Source organism: Hemicordylus capensis, chromosome 7, assembly GCF_027244095.1.
Source record: "Hemicordylus capensis ecotype Gifberg chromosome 7, rHemCap1.1.pri, whole genome shotgun sequence".
Classification (NCBI taxonomy): Eukaryota; Metazoa; Chordata; class Lepidosauria; order Squamata; family Cordylidae; genus Hemicordylus; species Hemicordylus capensis.
Window position 1 is genome coordinate 1,943,195 of NC_069663.1, and position 20,704 is coordinate 1,963,898.

Here is a 20,704-nt window from a genome sequence, read left to right on the forward strand (position 1 = left end):
GATTGTACAACAATCTCCATGTGTCTTCTTCACATAATGGCAACAACTCAACTCTGCACTCTACTCCGTAACTGGTGTGGGTAGCTTCCTTTTGGCGCTTTGCTAATAAGATCAATAAGATGCATAGCTATGTTGTGACCAGACATCAAACCAAGACATTTCATAACCACATGTTAAGACAGAGATCTACGTATCTATCTTGGATGCGTTTTTGATCACATTTTGTCTGTTCCTTTTGCTCTGTTAGTTACTGTTGTTGTTGTTGTTTTGTACTGAACGTGTGAAACAACCTTGAAGTGAACTAATCACAAAGTCAGATTTCTTGTAATAGCAAAAGGAAAATTCTAGCTTCTGTGGACTCCACCCCACGCCTATAGGCTTTACTACCTTGAAAGAAGTTTGCTTTTGCAACGGAAGGTTGGAAGGCCATTGCGGTAGATTCAGTCTAGAACACACAAGTCTACTTGGTGGCAGTGGTTAAACGGGTCATTGGTCAGGAGATCCATGTCTGGTGTTAGCAGCAGAGCAGATCCTTCTAGGGACACACCAAGGTAATTTGGGCATCCGGACCGCCCAGCCACGAGCCCCCACCCCCATGCGAGGCTCCCCAAAACTTCCTTTGGGGGGCCCACCCCACCAAAGTTCCATTTAAAAACCAAACCAAAGACTCTAATGGTGGCTGAGGGGTGGCAGCGAGGGGGGAGGGATGGTGGCTTGAAGCAAATGAACTGCACGCCTGTGCAGTTTAGAGATCGTCGCAAGCCCGTGACGTTACGGGGGGCAACTCAAGTTGTTCGGAGGGCAACTCAAGCCACGATATTGTTCAAAAGTGAGCCAGCTTCATCCAGGTCAGGGTCTCCTTGGAAGTCCAACTGGCACTTTCCCCCTCTGTGAAGGAAGGATGTTGAGAAATGGAATACCGAAGCAAACAACAACTTATCTTATTTATATCTCATGTTTCAACGCAACTGTTCTCAAAGTGGTTTACATACAAAAAGGAGAAGAAAGTGGCCCCCTGTCCCCCCAAAGAGCTCGCAATCTAAAAAGAAGCACAAGGGAGAAGCTAGTGCCAGTCACGGAAGGAATGCTGTTCTGGAGTCGCCTAACAGAAAACCTGAATTGGTCATAAAGGTCTGGTGCCAGCTGTTCAATGTCTCGGCATGAAATAAAGAGGGCTTGGTGCTCGCATCACCAAATTCCAGATGTCCTCTTGTCTAATCAAATGCTGAGCCTCCAGCAGGATTGTAAACTGAGAGCAGGATCAAGCCCCAAATCCATCCCTATGGCCATTGGTGCTCCTGTGGAGACAGCCTCTCATAATGCATGACTGAGCCACCTCTCCTGGGTTCAGATTCTCTTTCAGCCATGAAACACACTGGTTGGCTGTGGGCCAGTCACTATTCTCCGCCTAGCCTACCTCAGAAGGCTGTTGCAAGGATAACATGGAGAACTCTACCCTCAGGGAGGAAGAGTGGGGTATAAATGTAATGGGGGTGGGGTGGGGCAGCAGTCTTGATCTGGACCCCGGCTGACATCTGTGCTCAGCCACAAACTCATAGGTGGTCTTGAGCAAGTCACACTGTGATCCTGCCTGCCCACTGGTGAAACAGCAGCTATCATGACTCACCCAGTTATGTGCAGATTAATCCCACAAAGAAAATGGTGTGTACAATAAAAGATGCTATGTCAAGACTATCATCCAGCACTGCTGTCAGTACAGAGCGCCTCTCCAACCTCTTCTCTCCAAACCTCCTCATTACGTCAGTGTATATAGACTTATGCAATAATATACAAGACTTCCAAATGATTCGATCGGATTCCACGCAACACAGCCCAAAATCAAGCAAGATCAAAAGCCTGTCAATAGAATCATTGAGAAGTTCTGCTCCACTGGGCTAGTCTGTGAATTGGAATGTTTCGGATCTTACAGCCCTGAACTGAAGTATGCTTACTCAACGTAAGCCCTATTGATTTCAAAGGGATTTACTTCCAAGCAGCTATGTTTAGGATTGCTACTTTAATCTTACTTCTGCCATCTATGGATGGTGTGATACGCTTCAGGGAGTAAGACATTTTAATTTCTAGTTGAGATAAATGATGCTGAAGGTAAGAGTTTCATTAAAAAGGAAGAGCTGTGAAAGTTCTTCCCTTTGGGGAGATTAATCATGTTTGTGGTCGTCCAGCTGGAATAGGAGAAAGACTGAGCTGGTCCACATAAGAAGGCCCCAAAGTTCTCAAAGCGGTTTGATGAGAAATCTAGGGTGGGAGTCCCCACTGGCTGCTGAGGAATGACCCCGGTGGGTGTGAACTGGCCCAGGCCATCCTCACTCCTGCTCTCCTCTCTCCTTGACAGGACATGGGAGAAGGATGCCCCTCACTACGCGGCGTGGGCAGCCTTGATGAGGCAACTCCTCATCAAGGCTAGGTCCTTCTTCGTTCTCTACATTAGTCCTCAGCGCTGTCCTGACTGTCATTTGGAAGTAGTGTCCTCTTTTCAGGTGGCCTCGTCTTTTAACTTTAAGCTGATCTGATCAGAAAAGGTTTAGATACAGCAACTCAATAGGGCTTCAATGTTCTCCAGTCATCCAAAAACCTCTTCTTTCAGATGAGAGTTGAGATGCTTTCCATTTCCAGTTCTACTCTAAAAAGCACGGAAATTCCAAGCCAAGGTGGCCATGTTAAATGCCGCACCATAGAAGCTGTCAAGACTTTATACAGTCTGGGAGCGTATGGTGGCTTTCCAAAAGAGGCTCCATGCAGCCACACTTTGCCTTGATCTCTCAGCTGGACATTGGGCTGGGGAGGGATGTGTCTAGGCAGACATTCCAGAATTGCAGCTTCCCCAATCCACTTCCTAGAGATGCCCCAGATGAATTTCTGCCTGGTGCACCTCTGCAAGGCACGGTGCTTCCCCCAGCTGTTATGTCGCTTCATAAATGTCTGGGCAGAAATTCAAGATATATAGCAGTTTTACTAATAGTAAGAATAAGAATGCAAATAAGAATAAGAACAATAAACTGTACTTATTAAGATAAAACAAAGAAAAAATTAAATCATAACAGATAAAAAAGGGGGGAGGGGTGAAGGAAATACAAAATACAATACAGAACCATTTCAAAGTCATTGTTAAGATCAATCATGTAATATGATATGATATGGTATGATATGTATTCTTAAAAACATATAATACTTCCAGGCAGCTATTCTCCTAGCTTTAGGAGCATTAAAAAGAAAAGGAAGCAAATGGGCGATCAGACAAACTCCTCCTTTTCATGGAAGTCCTCGAAGACAAGGCCATCTGAAGAGAAGAGAAGAGAAGAGAGGAGAAGAGAAGAGAAGAGAAGAGAAGAGAAGAGAAGAGAAGAGAAGAGACGTAATATTCTGATGTTAATTGATTTAGGTAAGGAGGGACTTCTACATTTTGAACAAATGGAGGAGGGTCTAATGGGTCACTTTTTGCCTTGGGGTTCCCCAAGCAGAAGGCAAGCATGGCTTCCAGATCTCACAGTTTTGCTGCAAGGTCTTTGCCTGCAAGAACCATTTTTACCCCTGTGAGAGGGGTTGAGAGTTTGAGACGTGCCCACTTGGGAGTCCTGCCACAGACAGTCCTCCATAATTTCCTGGCAGAGATCAAAGAGCAGAAGAGAGTTGGTCAGTACCCATGGACTTCACTGGAATAGCACCAGCCTCAAACACACACTTTTGGCAGTCAGGTTTTGACTGAGCCTGCGCTTGGTCATCCTCTTCCATTCTCTGCCACATCTCACTCTCCAGTACGGCGTCCACAGCCTTGTCTTTTTCATACGACAGCATCTCACTTTCACAGGACTTGGCATCCTTAATACCGTCAATAACGGACGTCAAGAATTCAGCCCAGCAGAGGATGACCTGAATATTAGAAGCATTGAGCTGTTAGAGATGAAGGACTCTCCGTGCCTTCCTGGAAATTTAGCGGGCACCCTTACTTGGTGGGCTGCTCTCAGGTCCTTTCTGGGGACCCCACCCCCTCCATGGAATATTCGGCTTCTGCCTCTCAGGGAGAATGCAGAAGTGGGAAAGGGATCAGAGCAGAGAGTGGGTGCTTCCAGATCCCGTATGGGGCAAATGCCTCTCAGAGAAATGTCCTGGGCTCTAGGGAGGAAGGCCCTTTTCTGAATGGATCCCTACCTCAGCTCTTTCCATTTTCTCCACTCCAGTTGTCAGATCTGGAAGGGAAGAAGAATCGGGGGTGGGTGGGTTTAAGGAGTTTGATTCCCATTTGGAATTTAAAAACGGGGATTCCTTTTCTTGGAATTAAGGCGGGCTACCAGTTCTAGGTTACAGCCCAAGTCAGCCAGCCTATATGAATAATGAGAGATTAGCATCTCCCAAAGGGAAGCGACTGCTCACCAAAGGCCTTTTCATTCGGACCCACAAGTCTGCCAGGTTCCCAAGCACTAGCTCTCTCACCTTCCCCAAAGAGTCAGCCCCAGTCCCAACCTGGGGCACCTCCTCATCGATGGTGACTCTGGATACTGCCGGGGAGCCCCCTGTGGGAGTTGGAGGTGGTGCTGGAGTAGGCTCAACGCGGTGTTTCCGTTTAAAGAACCTCCCTCTGGGGGGCTTGCCCTTGGCGGAGTCACTGGTGGGGGAGGTCTTAAACAGCCGCCTGCAGCAATGGCAGACTCTTCGCAGCCTAGAAGAGAGCAGGGAGAAAGTGAGAAAGCGACCCTTAAGCAGACATTGGCAGGAGAGGGGGCCAATGGGGCAGTGAAGGAGTGCAGAACAGAAGGAGGGCAGCAATACAGGTAGCCCAATAGGCTTCCAGGTGGTGCACCGTCCTCCTTCTGGCTGAGGAATTGGGTCGAGACAGCTGCCCCAACGCTTTGGGGCAGAGACCTTTGACATATGGGGTGCAATTCTGGTCAGCCCCGCTCAGCCAGATTATGTTAGAGCTGGCAAAGTTGCAGAGAAGAACCATGAACGAGCTCAGGGGTGAATGGAAACCATGTAACCATTAGGCAGTCCTGTTTTCAGGCACTGCATGACACTTCCTAGCTGGACCAGGCCTGTGAGGGGCCCGTGCCCAGGTTCACTTTTAAAACGAAGCAACTACAGTCATGCACACAGAATCACGTACCAATGTTCAGACACCTGCACACATGTACTACCAACTGTCAGAATGGGGCTTTCATTGCTCTTACCTTCAAGATGCTGATTCAGTTCCAGACAGAGGGGGCCTCCTCCAGCAAAGCCCTGATCATCCTCTGGAGCGCCTCAATGTTCTCGTTCTGGGAGGGGAGAAAAGCTCAGACATGATTATTCTATGCAGAAACCACATGCTTTTTGAAAAACAAAAACAAGTTTTACCACAAGCAAGCATTGTGTAAGACTATGTGTAAGACAAATCATATGATATTTATTTAGACTGCCTTCCTGCCTTCCTACTGTCCACCACCCTCTTGCCATTTTAAGCAAATCCAGACTCACAGTTTCATCAAAAATGTCCAGGTTTTCAGTTTTAAACATTTCCCCCCTCCGTTTCAAAACACTTAGGACTTCACTGTGAATATAGGAACTTAGGAACATCGGAAGCTGCTCTATATTGAGTCAGGCCCTTGGTCCATCTAGCTCAGTATTGTCTACACAGACTGGCAGCAGCTTTTCTAAGGTTTCAGGCAAGGGTTTCTCTCAGCCCTAAAATCTTGTCCTAAAAAAATAATAATAATAATCTTGTCCTGTCTTGGAGATGCTGCCAGGGAGGGAATGTGGAACCTTCTGCATGCAGTTTTCAAACATGATTCCCTAAAGGAGCATTTTATTGTCCCTTGGACTGTGTTAGGGATGGGGCTGTATTTCAGTGGTAGAGTATCTGCTTAAAGATGCTGAAGGTCCCAGGTTCAGTCCCTGGCATCTACAGGGAGAGCTGGGGGAAACTCTTGCCTGAAACTCTGGAGTGCCACTGCCAGACAGAATAGACAATATTGAGATAGATTGGGGTTCCCAACTGGGGGTACAAGTACTATCAGGCTATCAGAAGAGCCAGCGTGGTGTAGTGGTTAGAGTGCTGGACTAGGACCAGGGAGACTCGAGTTCAAATCCCCATTCAGCCATGATACAAGCTGGGTGACTCTGGGCCAGTCGCTTCTCTCTCAGCCTAACCTACTTCACAGGGATATTGTGAAGAGAAACTTGTGTATGTAGTACACTGCTTTGGGCTCCTTGGAGGAAGAGCGGGATATAAATGCAAATAATAATAATAATAATAATAATAATAGTTGTTGTTGTTGTTGTTGTTGTTGTTTTTGTAAAAAGATTGCACAGACTGACTACAGACAAAGGCATGACAAGGTAGCAGGGCTGATACACTGGAACATCTGCAAAAAATACAAGCTACCTGTAGCCAAACATTGGTGGGACCATCAAATTGAAAAAGTTGAAGAAAATGAAGATGCAAAAATATTATGGGACTTCCGACTACAAACAGACAAACATCTGCCACACAATACAACAGATATAACTGTAGTCGAGAAGAAAGAAAAACAAGTCAAAATAATCGACATAGCCATACCAGGGGATAGCAGAATAGAAGAAAAAGAAATAGAAAAAATAATAAAATACAAAGATCTACAAACTGAAATTGAAAGGCTGTGGCAGAAAAAGACCAAAATAATCCCAGTAGTCATTGACGCCCTGGTTGCAGTTCTAAAAGACTTTGAAGAGCACCTCAACACCATAGGGGCCACAGAAATCACCATCAGCCAATTACAAAAAGCAACTTTACTGGGAACAGCCTATATTCTGCGCCGATATCTATAACAACAGCAACAACACTGACAATAAAATTCAGCCATCCCAGGTCCTTGGGAAGGACTCAATGTCTGGATAAAACAAACCAGTCAATAACACCTGTCTATGTAAATAAATAAATAATATCGAGGGGGGGCTCAGAACCCTCCTGCCCCCACATTGCAGCTGTGCTCTTTGTTCCCCTTCTCAGGATTGCCGGCTTGAAGCTGATGTGTCCTCAGTGCTGTGTCTGCTGCAGAAGGGGAGGGAGCAGCGTGAAGACCCTCCCCCTCCGCTGCTGATTGGCTGGCTATGTGCTGAAGCTCAGCGTATCCCTCCTCCTCAGCCTAAGCGACAGGCTTCAGAAAATTGCACTTGTCCCATGAATTTCAATCAGGCTGCTTATGAGTAACTTAGTGTGGATGTGAACCAGTGACTGCAATAGTCTCTGTACCACTTAAATTTGTGTTTTTGTGTATATATGTGTACACACACACACACACAATTAAGTGTAGCATCTATGAGATGGGCTACTCCAGTCACTGACTGGCTTAAATCCAGATTAAGTTGTCTGATACGGGGTGTGTGAGATTTTGCTCCCAAATGGGGCCCTGTGGCCCCGTTTGGGAGCCAAATCGGCCAGCACTACCTTTGCAGTGCGGCCAGAGCAGCTCCCCCTGACTTTTGAAGGTGAACGCAGCGCTGGCCAACTGAGCTCCTAAACAGGGCCACGTGGGCCTGTTGGGGAGCAAAACTACACGCCTGCATCTGACATCAGACGCAGGGGGTTGGGCTGGAGGGGGCCACGGGGGAGGCAGCAGCTGGGTCACCGCTGGCCTCCCTCTGCGGCTGACTCTAAGCAGTCTTATGGAAATGAATGGGACAAGTTGACTTGTTCTGTTAATTTCAATGGGAGTACTCAGTCACCAGTAAGCCAGCAACAGGGTGTACGCCACTGAAGGGAGTACGCACATCTCTTCATGTTCTCCACCAGATATACTTTCCTCTCTCCCCCTGCCGTGTTTCACTTCTGGAACTGTAGACGGACGTTTGCATATCAGCAGAGCCATCAATAGTCCCCCAAGGCCAAAAGAGGCCCAAGGAAATGCCAAGATTTCCAGCTGAGTCTGGTTTCGGCCAAACCATACGCCTCTAGCACCTGTTCCGCTGTTCATCCCCCGTCCCCCGTCCCCGTGAGAAATGTTAATGCAATTAGATGGCCAGGCCACAAGAGAATGAATTAAGGAAGTAACATGGCTCAAAGTTGCCAGGAGGTAAACATCACAAAGTCGGGAGGCCTGGAAACTGCATGGATGTAGCTGGACTGGATTTGGTTGTAATGTGTTCATGATGTAATGTGTTCTTTTAAAAAACATTTCCTAGACTTTGGTGGAAGGCGAAAGGCTGAAATCCACAGACATGTATTTGTTAAAAAGAATCTAGAGGGTCAAGGTGACCAGGAGGAATGGGGACTTTATGAGTCTTTGTTCTTCCCTTTCCCCATGCCTTTAACTGCCGGAATCAGCCAGAAATGTCATGGGCATGGCTACCTGCTGATAATCCCAGGTAATTAATTGTCCCAGGAGAATGACAGACTTTGGCCTTCTACCAATTCACACCTGCTCAGTGAAGTGCAGTTAATCATTCTGCTCAGTGAAGTCCAGCTAAAACATTTCAAGGTTGCAGGCAGGAGTCTTTCTCAGCTCTCTCTGGAGATGCTGCCAGGGACAGAACTTGGGACCTTCTGCATATACTCTAGCACTGAGCTACGGCCCCATCCCCTGGGATCTTGGAGAGCTGCTGCCTGTCAGAGCAGGGAGTTCTGGGCTAGCTGGACCAATGGTCTGACTGGGAGCCAAACTAGACATGGCAGTGGCAGAGCAGTCTCTCTACATGCAGCTCTCACTCTCACACAGTCACGTAAGAACTAGGAGGAGGGAATCTGATTCAAGTGCTGAATCACCTCCTGTCTATGCCTTACCTCCCCATAATCTGTCCTCAATGTCATTTTTCGCTTGATTGATTGACTAAGTACCGTCAAGTTGGTGTTGACTCTTAGTGACCACATAGATGGATTCTCTCCAAGATGATCTGTCTTCAAACTGGCCTTTAACAACTCTCAGTGCTGCGTTCATTGCAGCCGTAATTGAGTCCATCCACTTTGCTGCTGGTCCTCCTCGTTTTCTCTGTCCTTCAACTTTTCCCAGCATTATAGACTTCTCAAGGGAGCTGGGTCCCAAGTATGAAAGTTTAAGCCTGGTCATTTCTGCCTTGAGTGAAAATTTTGGATTGATTTGTTCTATGATCCATTTGTTTGTTTTCCTGGCTGTCCATGGTATCTTCAAAAGTCTTCTCCAGCAGCGTCAATACTTTTTCTATCTTGCTTCTTCCAAGTCCAGCTTTACACAGAGAAATAACAAATAAATAAGATGGATCCCTGTCCCTAGAGGGCTCACAATCTAAAAACAAACCTAAGATAGACACCAGCAACAGTCACTGGAGGTCCTGTGTTGGGGGTGGAGAGGGCCGCTGCACATCATGACATGTTTTTGAGATTATTTTGGTTTAGCTCAGTTGTTTTCAAACTTTCTACTAGGGATGTACACAAAAGGAGTTATGCAGACTTGGTTCAAATTTGAACTGGATTTGAGTGGACCCATCCCGGCCATTTTGTGCCCATTTGACCACACAAGACCAGCCAAGTTTGACCCTGGACCTGTCAAGCCAAGCCGGCTTGAACCCAGCCAGCTCTCACACCCCTGCTTTCTATCCTCTGGAAACTTGTCCTCATCACTGTAAAGGCAAAGTGTGCCATGAAGTCGGTTTTGACTCCCGATGACCACAGAGCCCTGTGGTTGTCTTGGGTAGAATACAGGAGGGGTTGACCATTGCCTCCTCTGAAGCATGAGATGATGCCTTTAAGCATCTTCCTATATTGGGAAAACATACCTGCGGGGATTTGAACCACCAAACTCTGGCTTGATAATCAAGTCATTTCTCTGCTGCACAATGAAGTGGCTTCCTCATCACTGTATCTCCTCACAAACTAATCTTCTTTCTTTCTTTCTTTCTTTCTTTCTTTCTTTCTTTCTTTCTTTCTTTCTTTCTTTCTTTCTTTCTTTCTTTCTTTCTATCTCATATTTCATATTTTGTAATTTTCATGTGTTTAATATAAATATTACATACATATTTATTTATTTATTTTAGCACATTTATATACTATACTGCTGCTGCTGCTACTACAACTACTACAAATATTTATATTCAGGGGGTCATACATACTGCTGATCACAGAAGTGCTGGCCATCATGGGGACGGTGTTTCCTTATGCAGAAAATTGCCACTGTAACTGTGAGCAGCCAGATCATTTGAACCTAGGAATCTGCCATATACTGAGTCAGACCACTGATCTACCTAGCTCAGTATTGTCTTTACAGGCTGGCAGCGGCTTCTCCAGGGCTGCAGACAGGAATCTCTCTCAGCCCTATCTTGGGGAAGCCAAGGAGGGAACTTGGAACCTTCAGATGCTCTTCCCAGAGCGGCTCCATGAACATAGGAACAAAAGAAAAAATGCCAAAAGACCAAATTGAAAATAGCCTCAGGTTTTATCCATCCTTTGTATTATTTGCCTTGAAAACTTGACTTTTCCTTTTGTGCTGATGGTTGGCACCCAGACAGCGTCTCAGGACGCTGTCCCTACATGGGGGGAGGGAATTGGCAACTCACTTGCCTGTCTTTCTCTCAAGTAAACAGGTTTGCAACCAACAGTGCCTTGAATTGTCTTTCCAAGAAGGATTGGTCCTCCCCAGATTGAAGGAATACCTGGATCCAGCGCCAGAACGTGATCCCAAGGGAGTCTCCAGAGGACATCAACACTGACCCAGGAAAACTAACCAGCAGCAGCAGCAGCTACCCGGGGGCAGTCCCTATCTGCATTTCCAATCCAACCCAATGGTGACAGAACGTCCATCTGCTACCCTGTCCTGTGTTCGAAGAAGAAGGCCTAATGCACAGTTCATCTTCCTGCTCCAAAGTGCTATAGGAGAGGGATAGACACCAAATGCCTGGAGACTGCCACTTTTCTCTGGAGTCATACATGCAACAGCATCTCCCCAAGCTGTAAAGCCCTGGAACCATCCTACCTGGGTAAGATACCTTGCCAAAGACACTATTTCAAATTCTGCCAAAGACACTATTTCAGATTGCCCAAAAGGGGGGGAGTCAAGGCTCCCAAACACATGAACATTTGAGCTTGTCTATGGACACTAGCCAAACAAGCCAAAACAACACGGATCAGAGAACATCCAGGATAGCCAAAATCCTGCAACGTTGTACAAGAGCATTTGGTTCTCAACTGAAGGACTAAAATATTTTTTTTACCAAGGACTCTTAGGTTTTTTTTAATTTTAATTCTAAAGCTCTCCATGGCTTCCTTTTTGGCCATGACAGACTCTAGAGGACACTAAGAGTGGTGGGAGTTGATGATTTACACCACTTTCTTATATTACTTTCTTGTAGTGACTATGTGCTATCATTATGTTGAAAACCTTGCTATCTCCTGTGCTGTAAGGACATGAACCTCACATGCTTGCTCTCCAGTCATTTCCCAGAGCATTTACCTGCAAGTCTGCACCTATCCCCAAGTTTGTGCTCTAAGACATTAAGCTAGCCCAAGCTTGACCTGCTAATTTTATAGACACTTGTATTTAAGCAATGTGATTGTACGTGACTTGTCATTGCTATCGCTTTCCACAAGCTGATAATCCATTAATCACTAGAAGCACCTGGTTCCACAATGCAAGACTGTTATTGATACTTTATTTGGGATAAAGATGGGTTAAAACAATGTTGCTTGCTATAAGTTATATGATCTTTATATGTAAACCTTGCTGCTATGTCTAAAACTTTTTATCTATATCAAATCAGAATTATACTAATTATGTTTGTAGCTCTAGGATATTATATGCAATGTATCTAGTTTTATTGCCATATGTACAGCCCATTCAGCACCTATATGTCCCAAATCCTTTAGCTACACAAAACACAGAACTATATTTCCAAGATTAGGAGTTTATGTGTTAGAAAGAGCTATTATTAATATTTCCAAACAGTTAGGACTTTCATTTAACTCATATGGAGAGCCTATTGATTTATGGGCAAAGAAGATAATTCTAATTATAGTATGTATTTTCCTTTTATTGATAATCACATGTTGCTGCTTATAATGCATTCTAGCTTGAATCCAAATGTTTATGAGAACCTTTCAACCTTGCCATAATGTAAGACCCATACATACAGCTGTACCTTTACAAGCCCATATATCCTGAAGGTTCAGGATGATCCAGTGTTTCAGGGGGGAATTGATGTCTTTTAGAAAACCAAAGTAACTCCATTTTACTTAGAAAACCTCAGTCTGACTGAAAGTAACCCCAGCCCAGCTCAGGCCCATCACGGCCTCTCATGATCAACGTCGTTATCTCTCTCCACTAAATTGTATCTAAGGAAACTTGGTTCTCACAGGATTCTCACTGTTCTTTGCTGACAATTAAGAAAACAGGATGTAACCAAATAAGGAGTAATCACCAGATGAACAATGAATCATTCGCATGCGTACTAGATACTTAGCCCACCATTTGATTGCCACGTATACTACGTCTAGGGTGTCAGCATCATTCAGATTGTTTGTATAAATGTAAGATGCACCTATAACCAATTTGTATTCAGTGCAGAGCCAAAGCCCACTGGATACCTTGCTAATCTGCAGTAGCAATAAACGCCTCAAAAGAGATTCCCACTGTGTCTGTTTGATTGGCTAAAAGGCGGACCCAGGGACGAACCAAATTAACATCACTGTTGTCCCCTTCCATGTGTGATCAGGGATGGACTACAGTCTGGATCCTGCAGGGTTGCCAACCTTTTTGCTAGCCTGGCTCCTGTGCCTTGAAAAAGAGCTTGACAGTCCAAAATTAAGCAGATGAAGCTTTTGCTGCAATGGAAATGAAGAGATGGGGAAATCTTCATCGGTTTAATTTCTATATGCCAGGTTTCCTCTAAAAGCATAAGAGCAGGAGCAGGGAGAGAGTTGGCAACCCTGCCTGCTGGTGCCTCGTGCCCAGCATTGGGCATGGGAGTTCCGCCATCCTTGTGTACATTCAAACATGGCGGTTGCTGGGGGGGGCGTCCAAGCCGGGAGTGTTTACCGGTCACGATGGATCCTGATAGGGCTGGAGGTTCCGCTGCTGCCTTCAGTCTCTCTGGACTCGACCGTTGGCAGGAAGACTTTCTGGCCTCTCCTGCTGCTAACAGCAAATTTCCGTCCAATTTGGATCGTGAAGGGAGCGCAGAACATGGCCTCAGGCAAGGAGTCCAGAGTGAGTGTCCACCGCCCTGCCCCAAATGGTTTCAATGTTTTTTGGGCGGGGGAGACCCCCAGGGGTTGGATTTGGGTCCAGGTGGAGACATTTAGGAAGCAACACTGTCCTGGCCCCTTTGGGCTGACCAAGGTGGGCGTGAATGAACTGGCCCAGCGCACCTTTACAATGTCTTCATGGAGCACCAGCCCCCCAAAGGATGGCTCAGAGCTCCGCCAGCCCCCTCCCTCCTCCAGGACCTCTTCCAGCGAGAAAGCACAAAGTGGAGCCACCCGCACAGAACAGGGGAAAGAGTTCCTGGCCTCTCCGTGCTCCCTGCAGCTTCCCCCTTCAGAAGGGCAGGATGGCCATATGAGGGACTTGAAGAAAATAACACTGGTCATTCTTGGTATTTGAGCATGACTGGAATGGATGGTGAAAAGAGCCCAAACTCGGGAGCACTTTCAGCATCCAGCAACACCCCTGCAGCGAGGCTCCCCCTCTCTCTTCCTCTTTGGATAGATGGTGATGACCTCCATTTTTTGGAAGGCTTCTTCCTCTGTAGCTTTGCATGGGATTATATGAGTTCTATTGTTTGTTAGCCACTTCATTATTTTTAAATTAAAAGGAAGATATCAATTTAATGGAATGTGGGGGGGGGGAGGAAGGAGGATAGAAATGGCGAATTCTGCCAAGTGGGAGTTGCAGGTTCTGTGGAGGATGGGAATTGCCCCCTCTTGTTGAAGGGGGTGGGGGGAGACCCCCAGGGGTTGGATTTGGGTCAAGGTGGAGACATTTAGGAAGTGAGACTGTCCTGGCCCCTTTGGGCTGACCCTGGTGGGCAGGAAGGGACTGGCCCAGACCATCTTCACAGGGTCTTTATGGAGCAGCAGCCCCCCATCGATGGGTCAGAGCTCCGTCAGCCCCCTCCCTCCTCCAGGACCTCATCCAGCGAGGAAGTGCAGAGTGGAGCCACCTGCACAGAGGAAGGGAAGGAGCTCCTGGCCTCTCCGAGATCCCTGCAGCTTCCCCATTCAGTGGGGCAGGATGGCCATATTAAAGGAGAGGAAAGATTGTGCTGTTGGTCATTGTCAACTCCTGGTGCCCACAGAGCCCTGTGGTTATCTTTGCTAGAATACAGGAGGGGTTGACCATTGCCATCTCCTGTGCAGTCTGAGATGAGGCCTTTCAGCACCTTCCTTGATTGCTGCTGCCCGATATAGGAGTTTCCCATTGTTTGGGAAACACACCAGCAGGGATTCGAACCAACAGCCTCCTGCTCTCTAGGCAAGTTGCTTCCCTGCTTCGCCATTTGGTGGCTTTAAAAAAATATTTGTCATTCTTGGGAGCTGGAGATGCCTGGATTGGATGCTCAAAAGCCTGTTTTAAAACAGTTACACTGGCTGCCAATTTTTTTCCGGGCAAAATACAAAGTTCTGGTTATTGCCTTTAAAGCTCTGAACGGCTTGGGTCCAAGATCTTTTAGAGAGCGCCTTCTTTTATATGATCCCCACCGCACATTAAGGTCATCTGGGGAGGTCCATCTCCAGTTGTCACCGGTTCGTTTGGTGACGACTCAGAGGAGGGCCTTCTCTGTAGCTGCTCCTGGACTGTGGAATGCACTCCCAGCGGAAATTCGTAATCTTGATTCTTTAAGTTCCTTCAAGAGAGACTGGCCTTTCAGGGTTTTTAATCAGTTTTAATTGTTTTAATACCTGGTTTTCAGGGTTTTAATTGTTTTGATAGTTTAATTGTTTTTTAAGTTGTTTTAAATTGGTATTTATATTTGTATCTCTGTTTTAATTGTTTTTAATGTTTTCTGTTTTAATTGTAAACCGCTCTGAGCCATTTCGGAAGGGCGGTATATAAATGAAATAAATAAATAAATAAAAGGGGTCAGGCTCGGGAAAATTTTAAGTCTCCAGCAACACCCCTGCAGAGAGGCACTCTCCCTCCCTCCCTCCCTCCCTCCCGCTTTGGATTGATGGTGATGATGACCTTGTTTTGAAAGGCTTCTTCCTCAGTAGCTTAGAATGAAATAATACAAGTTTTATTGCTTGTAAGCCTCTTTGATATTTTTAAACTAAAAGTAGGATAGAAAAGAAATGAAATGTTGTGGAGGAGGATGGAGGGAAGATAGAAATGGCAAGATCTGCCAAGTGGCACTGATGTGGAGGATGGGAATTGCCCCCTCTCGATGAAGGGGGTGGGGGTGGGGAGACCCCCAGGGGTTGGATTTGGGTCAAGGTGGAGACATTTAGGAAGTGAGACTGTCCTGGCCCCTCTGGGCTGACCTTGTAGGGCAGGAAGCGACTGGCCCAGACCATCTTCACGGGGTCTTCATGGAGTAGCAGCCCCCCATCGATGGGTCAGAGCCCCATCAGCCCCCTCCCTCCTCCAGGATCTCATCCAGCGAGGAACTGCAGAGTGGAGCGACCTGCACAGAGGAAGGGAAGGAGTTCCTTGTCTCTCCGAGATCCCTGCAGCTTCCCCCTTCAGAGGGGCAGGATGGCCATATGAGGGAGTGAAGAAAACAACACTGGTCATTCTTCGGTAAAAGAAATGAAATGTTGAGGAGGGGGATGGAGGGAGGACCGAAAGGGCCATTTCTGCCAAGGGGGAGTTGCAGGTTCTATGGAAGATGGGAATTGCCCCCTCTTGATGTGGCCTGGCTCCTCTGCTCTGAGCAAAAGCTTGACCAGCTTAGCCCAAAGAGATGGGAAATGCATCACCAGCTTGATATCTGCATGCCAGCCTTCTGCTGAAGTCACAGGAGCAGGATTAGTGAGAGAGTTGGCAACCCTGCCTGCTGGTGGTACCCCATGCCAACCACGGGGCCCAGGGAGTTCAGCTAACTGAGCCAAGAGACCCCTTCAAAGTGGTCATCCTCTGATATTTAGCAGGGGGAGAGCAACCTGTCTCCCCTGCGGCTCATGCCAAATTTGGTCCATTTGGGGCCATGTGGGAGCGCTGAACATGGCCTCCGGCAGGGGTTTTAGAGGGAGGGTTCACCACCCTGCCCCAAAGAGGTCCAATGTGGGGGAAAGACCACCCAAGTTCCCAAAGCGGTTTGATGAGAAATCTAGGATGGGAGTCCCCACTGGCTGCTTAGGAATGACCCCGGTGGGTGTGAACTGGCCCAGCCCATCCTCACTCCTGCTCTCCTCTCTCCTTGACAGGACATGGGAGAAGGATGCCCCTCACTCCGCGGCGTGGGCAGCCTTGATGAGGCAACTCCTGTGGCTCCTCTCAGGTACGTCCTCCTGCTCCTCCTGGGTTATCTGGGCCCATTCTTGATTTATGCCACCTTGGATTTCAAGACCACTTGGGATCCTCTCAAGAAACATGGCCCCTGCCAGGGTTTCATTGTTGGAGATCCAGCTCCAGATGCCATCGGCCTTTGGCACCAGTAACCCTGATGACCACGACAGGTCTCTCTCTGACCAACACGTAGCCAGAATTCAGATAGATGTCTTTTCCTTCTTCTTCTGAATAAAGGAGATTAGTTTAACCTTGTGTGAATCTCCCTGCTTATCATGGACAAGCTGTTGCCCCGGAGACCCTGTTGACTTCTGCTGTAAAGGGAGTAAATTACCTCCAGAAGTCATGACCCCCAACATTAATAAGCCCAACCCCGCAAGAGGTTCCAGTTTGCAAGGGGCACCCAGTCTAAGTTCTGACTATTGGAATGTGGGGAAGACAGAAAGGAATGAGAGCAGGGGCAGGTAAAGGGAGTTCCAAAGGAGAAGAGCCGATCCGTCTGAGCTAGCTGGATTCTGGGAGAGGATCCAGGGGTTCAGGCACAGGAGGCCAGGGAGGGTTCTCGTGCACATTTTGCTCCCTAGGGTTTCAAATGAGGATGGGTGGGGTGGGGGGATCGGTCCCCTAGTCTGCTCTCTGAGGACTGAAGGGCTGTGGGTCTCCATGGGCTGGTGTGCCTGGCCCACTATTTCTCAGGACCTGGATTCCAGGTGAGCCCTGAAGCCACCCAGAGCGGGAGAGGGAGACTGGAGCCAGGGTGTGGCTGGCTGCTCCTTCAGGGCTGGATCTGTTGGTGCCTCCTTGAGTGGTTGCAGGGCAAAGGGAGCAACTGGGATGGGGAGCAGTGGAAGCCCCTCTGGGGGGCAGAGGAAGGGGTCGTGGCAGCCCCTCAGAACAGCTGATGCTGAGTCAGACCATTGCTCTACTCTGACCAGTAGCCGCTCTCCAAACCCCAACCAAGGGAGCTGAGCTGTTTTAGAGGTTTTTAAATTAGGCAGTATATAAATATATATAAATCCAATGAATGAATGAATCAGGAAAGAAAGAAAGAAAGAAAGAAAGAAAGAAAGAAAGAAAGAAAGAAAGAAAGAAAGAAAGAAAGAAAGCCCTTTATGTTGTGGAGAGCGGGGAGGGTATATAAATAATAAAATAAAATAAAATAAAATAAAGAAAGTCACCTTTATGTTGCAAGGAGCTTGGAGGGTTCTTGCCTTCACCCCTGCCCACTGCTGGAAACTGGCTACTCTGGGTTCCTTTGACACACTCACTCACTCACTTGTGTCTTTTGTCCTTTTCCCCTCTCAGTGACTTCCAGCCACAGGAGATATATGAAGAGTGCTCCGTGGCCAAAACGAGCAAATGGTCACTGGTAAGGGATGAAAACCCAGTCTGTACATGGCAGGGCTGGGAGGGGGTGGGAAAGACCCCATTTCGAGCTAGAATAGAGGGCGTGTGGTAGAGATCCAGTCTTAGCAGGTTGAAGGGATGCTTTGAGAACTTGTCTGGAAAAGCCATATGCCTTGATATTTGCAGTGGTAGTAGCAGTGAATTGGGTGGGTGGGATGAGTGACAATCCGGGCTCAACTACAAGTGACTCAGGCAAAGGTTGGAGACCCTCGCTATGGAGGAAGCATCATGGGAACTTTTGGGATGGGAAGTGCTGAGAGGGAAGAGGGGTGTGTATACTTGTCTCCCAACCTCGCTTCTTCATTCCGCTCTCCTGCCCCAAATCACTCCCTCCCCCAGGGTTCTAGACTTTGATTTTGTTCTGGACAACCAAGCAGAAAACACGTCCAGGAAGGGAGCAGTCTGGAGGGGAACTAGAGTGGGAAAGTCTTCTTTGGGGTAGATGGTGCATTCTTCCCCCACTGCCACTTCTTGGCTCCTCATGGCCCCCTTTCTGGTGTCATTGAAAAGGGCCTCAAAACACGGGTCTGCAGCATCAAGTGGCCAATAGCTCTGCCCAGCAAAGAGAAGAACTTAGCTAGGCTTTCCTTAATTAAAGGCACCATTAAAGAAACCATAGTGTCCCATGTAGCAGGAGGCCTGACTCTTCTTCGGGATCCTGCCACTCCAAATGTTGTGTAATACCCATGATCTCACCCGACTGCCCAGGAATAAGCGGAAAGCTGGTTTCTGAGGTTCAGTAGATTCTTGGGTTTGGTTTCCTCTCTGAGCCCAGTTACACGTTGGTAGACACGGTTTTGAGGTGCTAAGGAGCCACCTCCTGCTTTAAGCTCCTCTGTTAAGAAGGACCTCTTGAAGGGGGGTTGACGTTTGGACCCCAGATGCCCTGGAAAGGTCAAGTGGGCACCAGAGCACCCATTCCTCTCTCCATTCTCATCCACAGAAGTCATTCTCAGAGGGCTCCAGGATTCAGACCGTCAACACTGGGAACGAGATCCTGGAAGATGCACATGCCATCAGTTCCCCGAGGAGGTAGAGTTTCTTCTTGAACTTTTGTGTAGGGAAGGTTTTCTGTCCCCCTGCCAGCCTGGATCTGGGATGGATCCAGTGCTGCTGACTGGCAAGAGGTGCAGGGCAGACAAAAATGATGTCTTCATACATTGTGTAGAAGCAGGAGCGTAACTAGGTTGGAGTGGGCCCTGAGACAAGATTCTTAAATGGGCCCCCCTGCCGAGAAATTTTTTAATAATAATAATAATAATAATAATAATAATAATAATAATAATAATAATAATAATAATAATTCGATTTCTATACTGCCCTTCCAAAAATGCCTCAGGGCGGTTTACAAAGAGAAAAAGGTGCCTCTTTGCCCCGTAAGCAGGGGGCTTTTATTCTTACATTTCTGTCCTCATTCAAAACATACAAAAAACAGATGTACAAAATTGAGCAAATGAGAAGAGAAGAATTATATGGGAGTAAAACCTTTTTTAAAAGGAGTCAGGAAGTGCATCTTTGGAGGCTCAAATGGATACCTTTCAGGCACAACTATTTCCAAGTCAAAAATTCCTTTTTCATGTGGTGTATTTGCAAAACCAAGGATTTGAGCTTGAAGTTCATCTAAGCGACTTCCAGTCTGCCAGCAAGTAATACCCGGTGGTGGCTCTGTGGATAGCAGATGCAGCTCCCTTTTCAATCGTGAAGCTCTCTGCATTGTGCTCCGTTTTCGAAGTAGAGCTCTAAGAACGGAGCCAAATGCGCTCAGGGGCGTAGCAAGGTTGGAGTGGGCCCTGAGAAGAGATTTTAAAATGCCCCCCCCCCAAAGTCCAGGGCTTCCACACACCCCAGGCTTCCAAGGATTTAAGTCTGATATTTCAAAATATGTATGCTGCCAAGAAATACATTTCACTGAATACACACACACTTCACAATATATAGTGATATACATTGAATACTATATCTTTGTGCTACTTTTAATGCCTAGAACACACTAGAAACACTCATTATTAAGATGGGCCCCTTGCTGCAGATTAGCAAAGGAGACTTTCAACCATGCAGGGTGAGCCTATGTTTGTTTTCTCAGAATTCTGAACCAATTCAGTCCAGTTTGATTCCAGGAGGTTTTTCACAAGAGGCTTTGAAAGCCCTTTAACACACATCTCCTCTGGAATGGAGGTGCTGCATTCACATGTGGGCCAGATTGACCCTAAGGGGGAAAAATATAAAAGCACAACACATGCGTCACATTTCTCACTCATGTCTGTTCTCACTCAGACCTGGGTTGCAAAACAACTTGAACAGAAGTGTATTTATGAATGAATGAATGAATACATAAATAAATTTGTTCCAGAAGTTTTTGTAATTTCCTGCCATGAAACAAGCCACTTATAGGACTTTTTAGAGGGTTTTTTTAAGCCAGCAGATTTTCCAATCAGTCTTCCATGAAATATTCAGAGACTTCTCAGTCTCCCCACCCCCCAACCAAGCCCTATGGCAAGCAGATCCCTACCTGGATATAGGGGGCGGGGGGCGGGGTGTGACCACCAAAAGGAATCCACATTCTACCTGGCCACGGCTGAGCTGTCTGGCCTGGGAAGAAGAGGGTCTGCTGCAGAGAACTGGAGTGGCCACTCTGACTGCCAGCCTTCTTCCTGGGGCTGGCCAGCCTACTCGAATTCAGGCTTCACGGAGGCCTACACGGAGGCCTCCCTGGAAGCCCCGCCCAGCCGCCGATCAGCTGAGAGGCGCCCGGGAGAAAAGCAGCTTGCCTGCTGCTTGGATGGCCGACCAGGAGGACCAGCAGGAGGGAGGGCAAACAGGGCAAGTGGCTGAAGGGTCTTGGGGCTGGGCAGGGGGCAATGGGGAGTCATGGGAGGTGTCTCTGGGGGGCCCCTCAAGGCAGTGGGGCCCCGAGGCGA

At 47.3% G+C, this 20,704-nt stretch overlaps 1 protein-coding gene across 3 annotated transcripts in view; it reads right to left on the reverse strand.

Moving 5' to 3' along the window:
* Window positions 1-20,472, reverse strand: part of LOC128332507 (uncharacterized) — a 31,759-nt gene extending 11,287 nt beyond the window's left edge. For all 3 annotated transcript variants that reach the window (XR_008310673.1, XR_008310672.1, XM_053266829.1), the window contains exons 1-3: window positions 20,296-20,472; window positions 5,184-5,270; window positions 4,450-4,675 (exon numbers count right to left, since the gene is read on the reverse strand). Coding sequence is in view for 1 of the 3 variants with exons in the window: in XM_053266829.1 (XP_053122804.1) it covers window positions 4,450-4,496 (47 nt within the window). In the remaining 2 variants the exon portion in view is untranslated. The remainder of the gene's footprint in view (window positions 1-4,449; window positions 4,676-5,183; window positions 5,271-20,295) is intronic.
* Window positions 20,473-20,704: the final 232 nt, after the last annotated feature.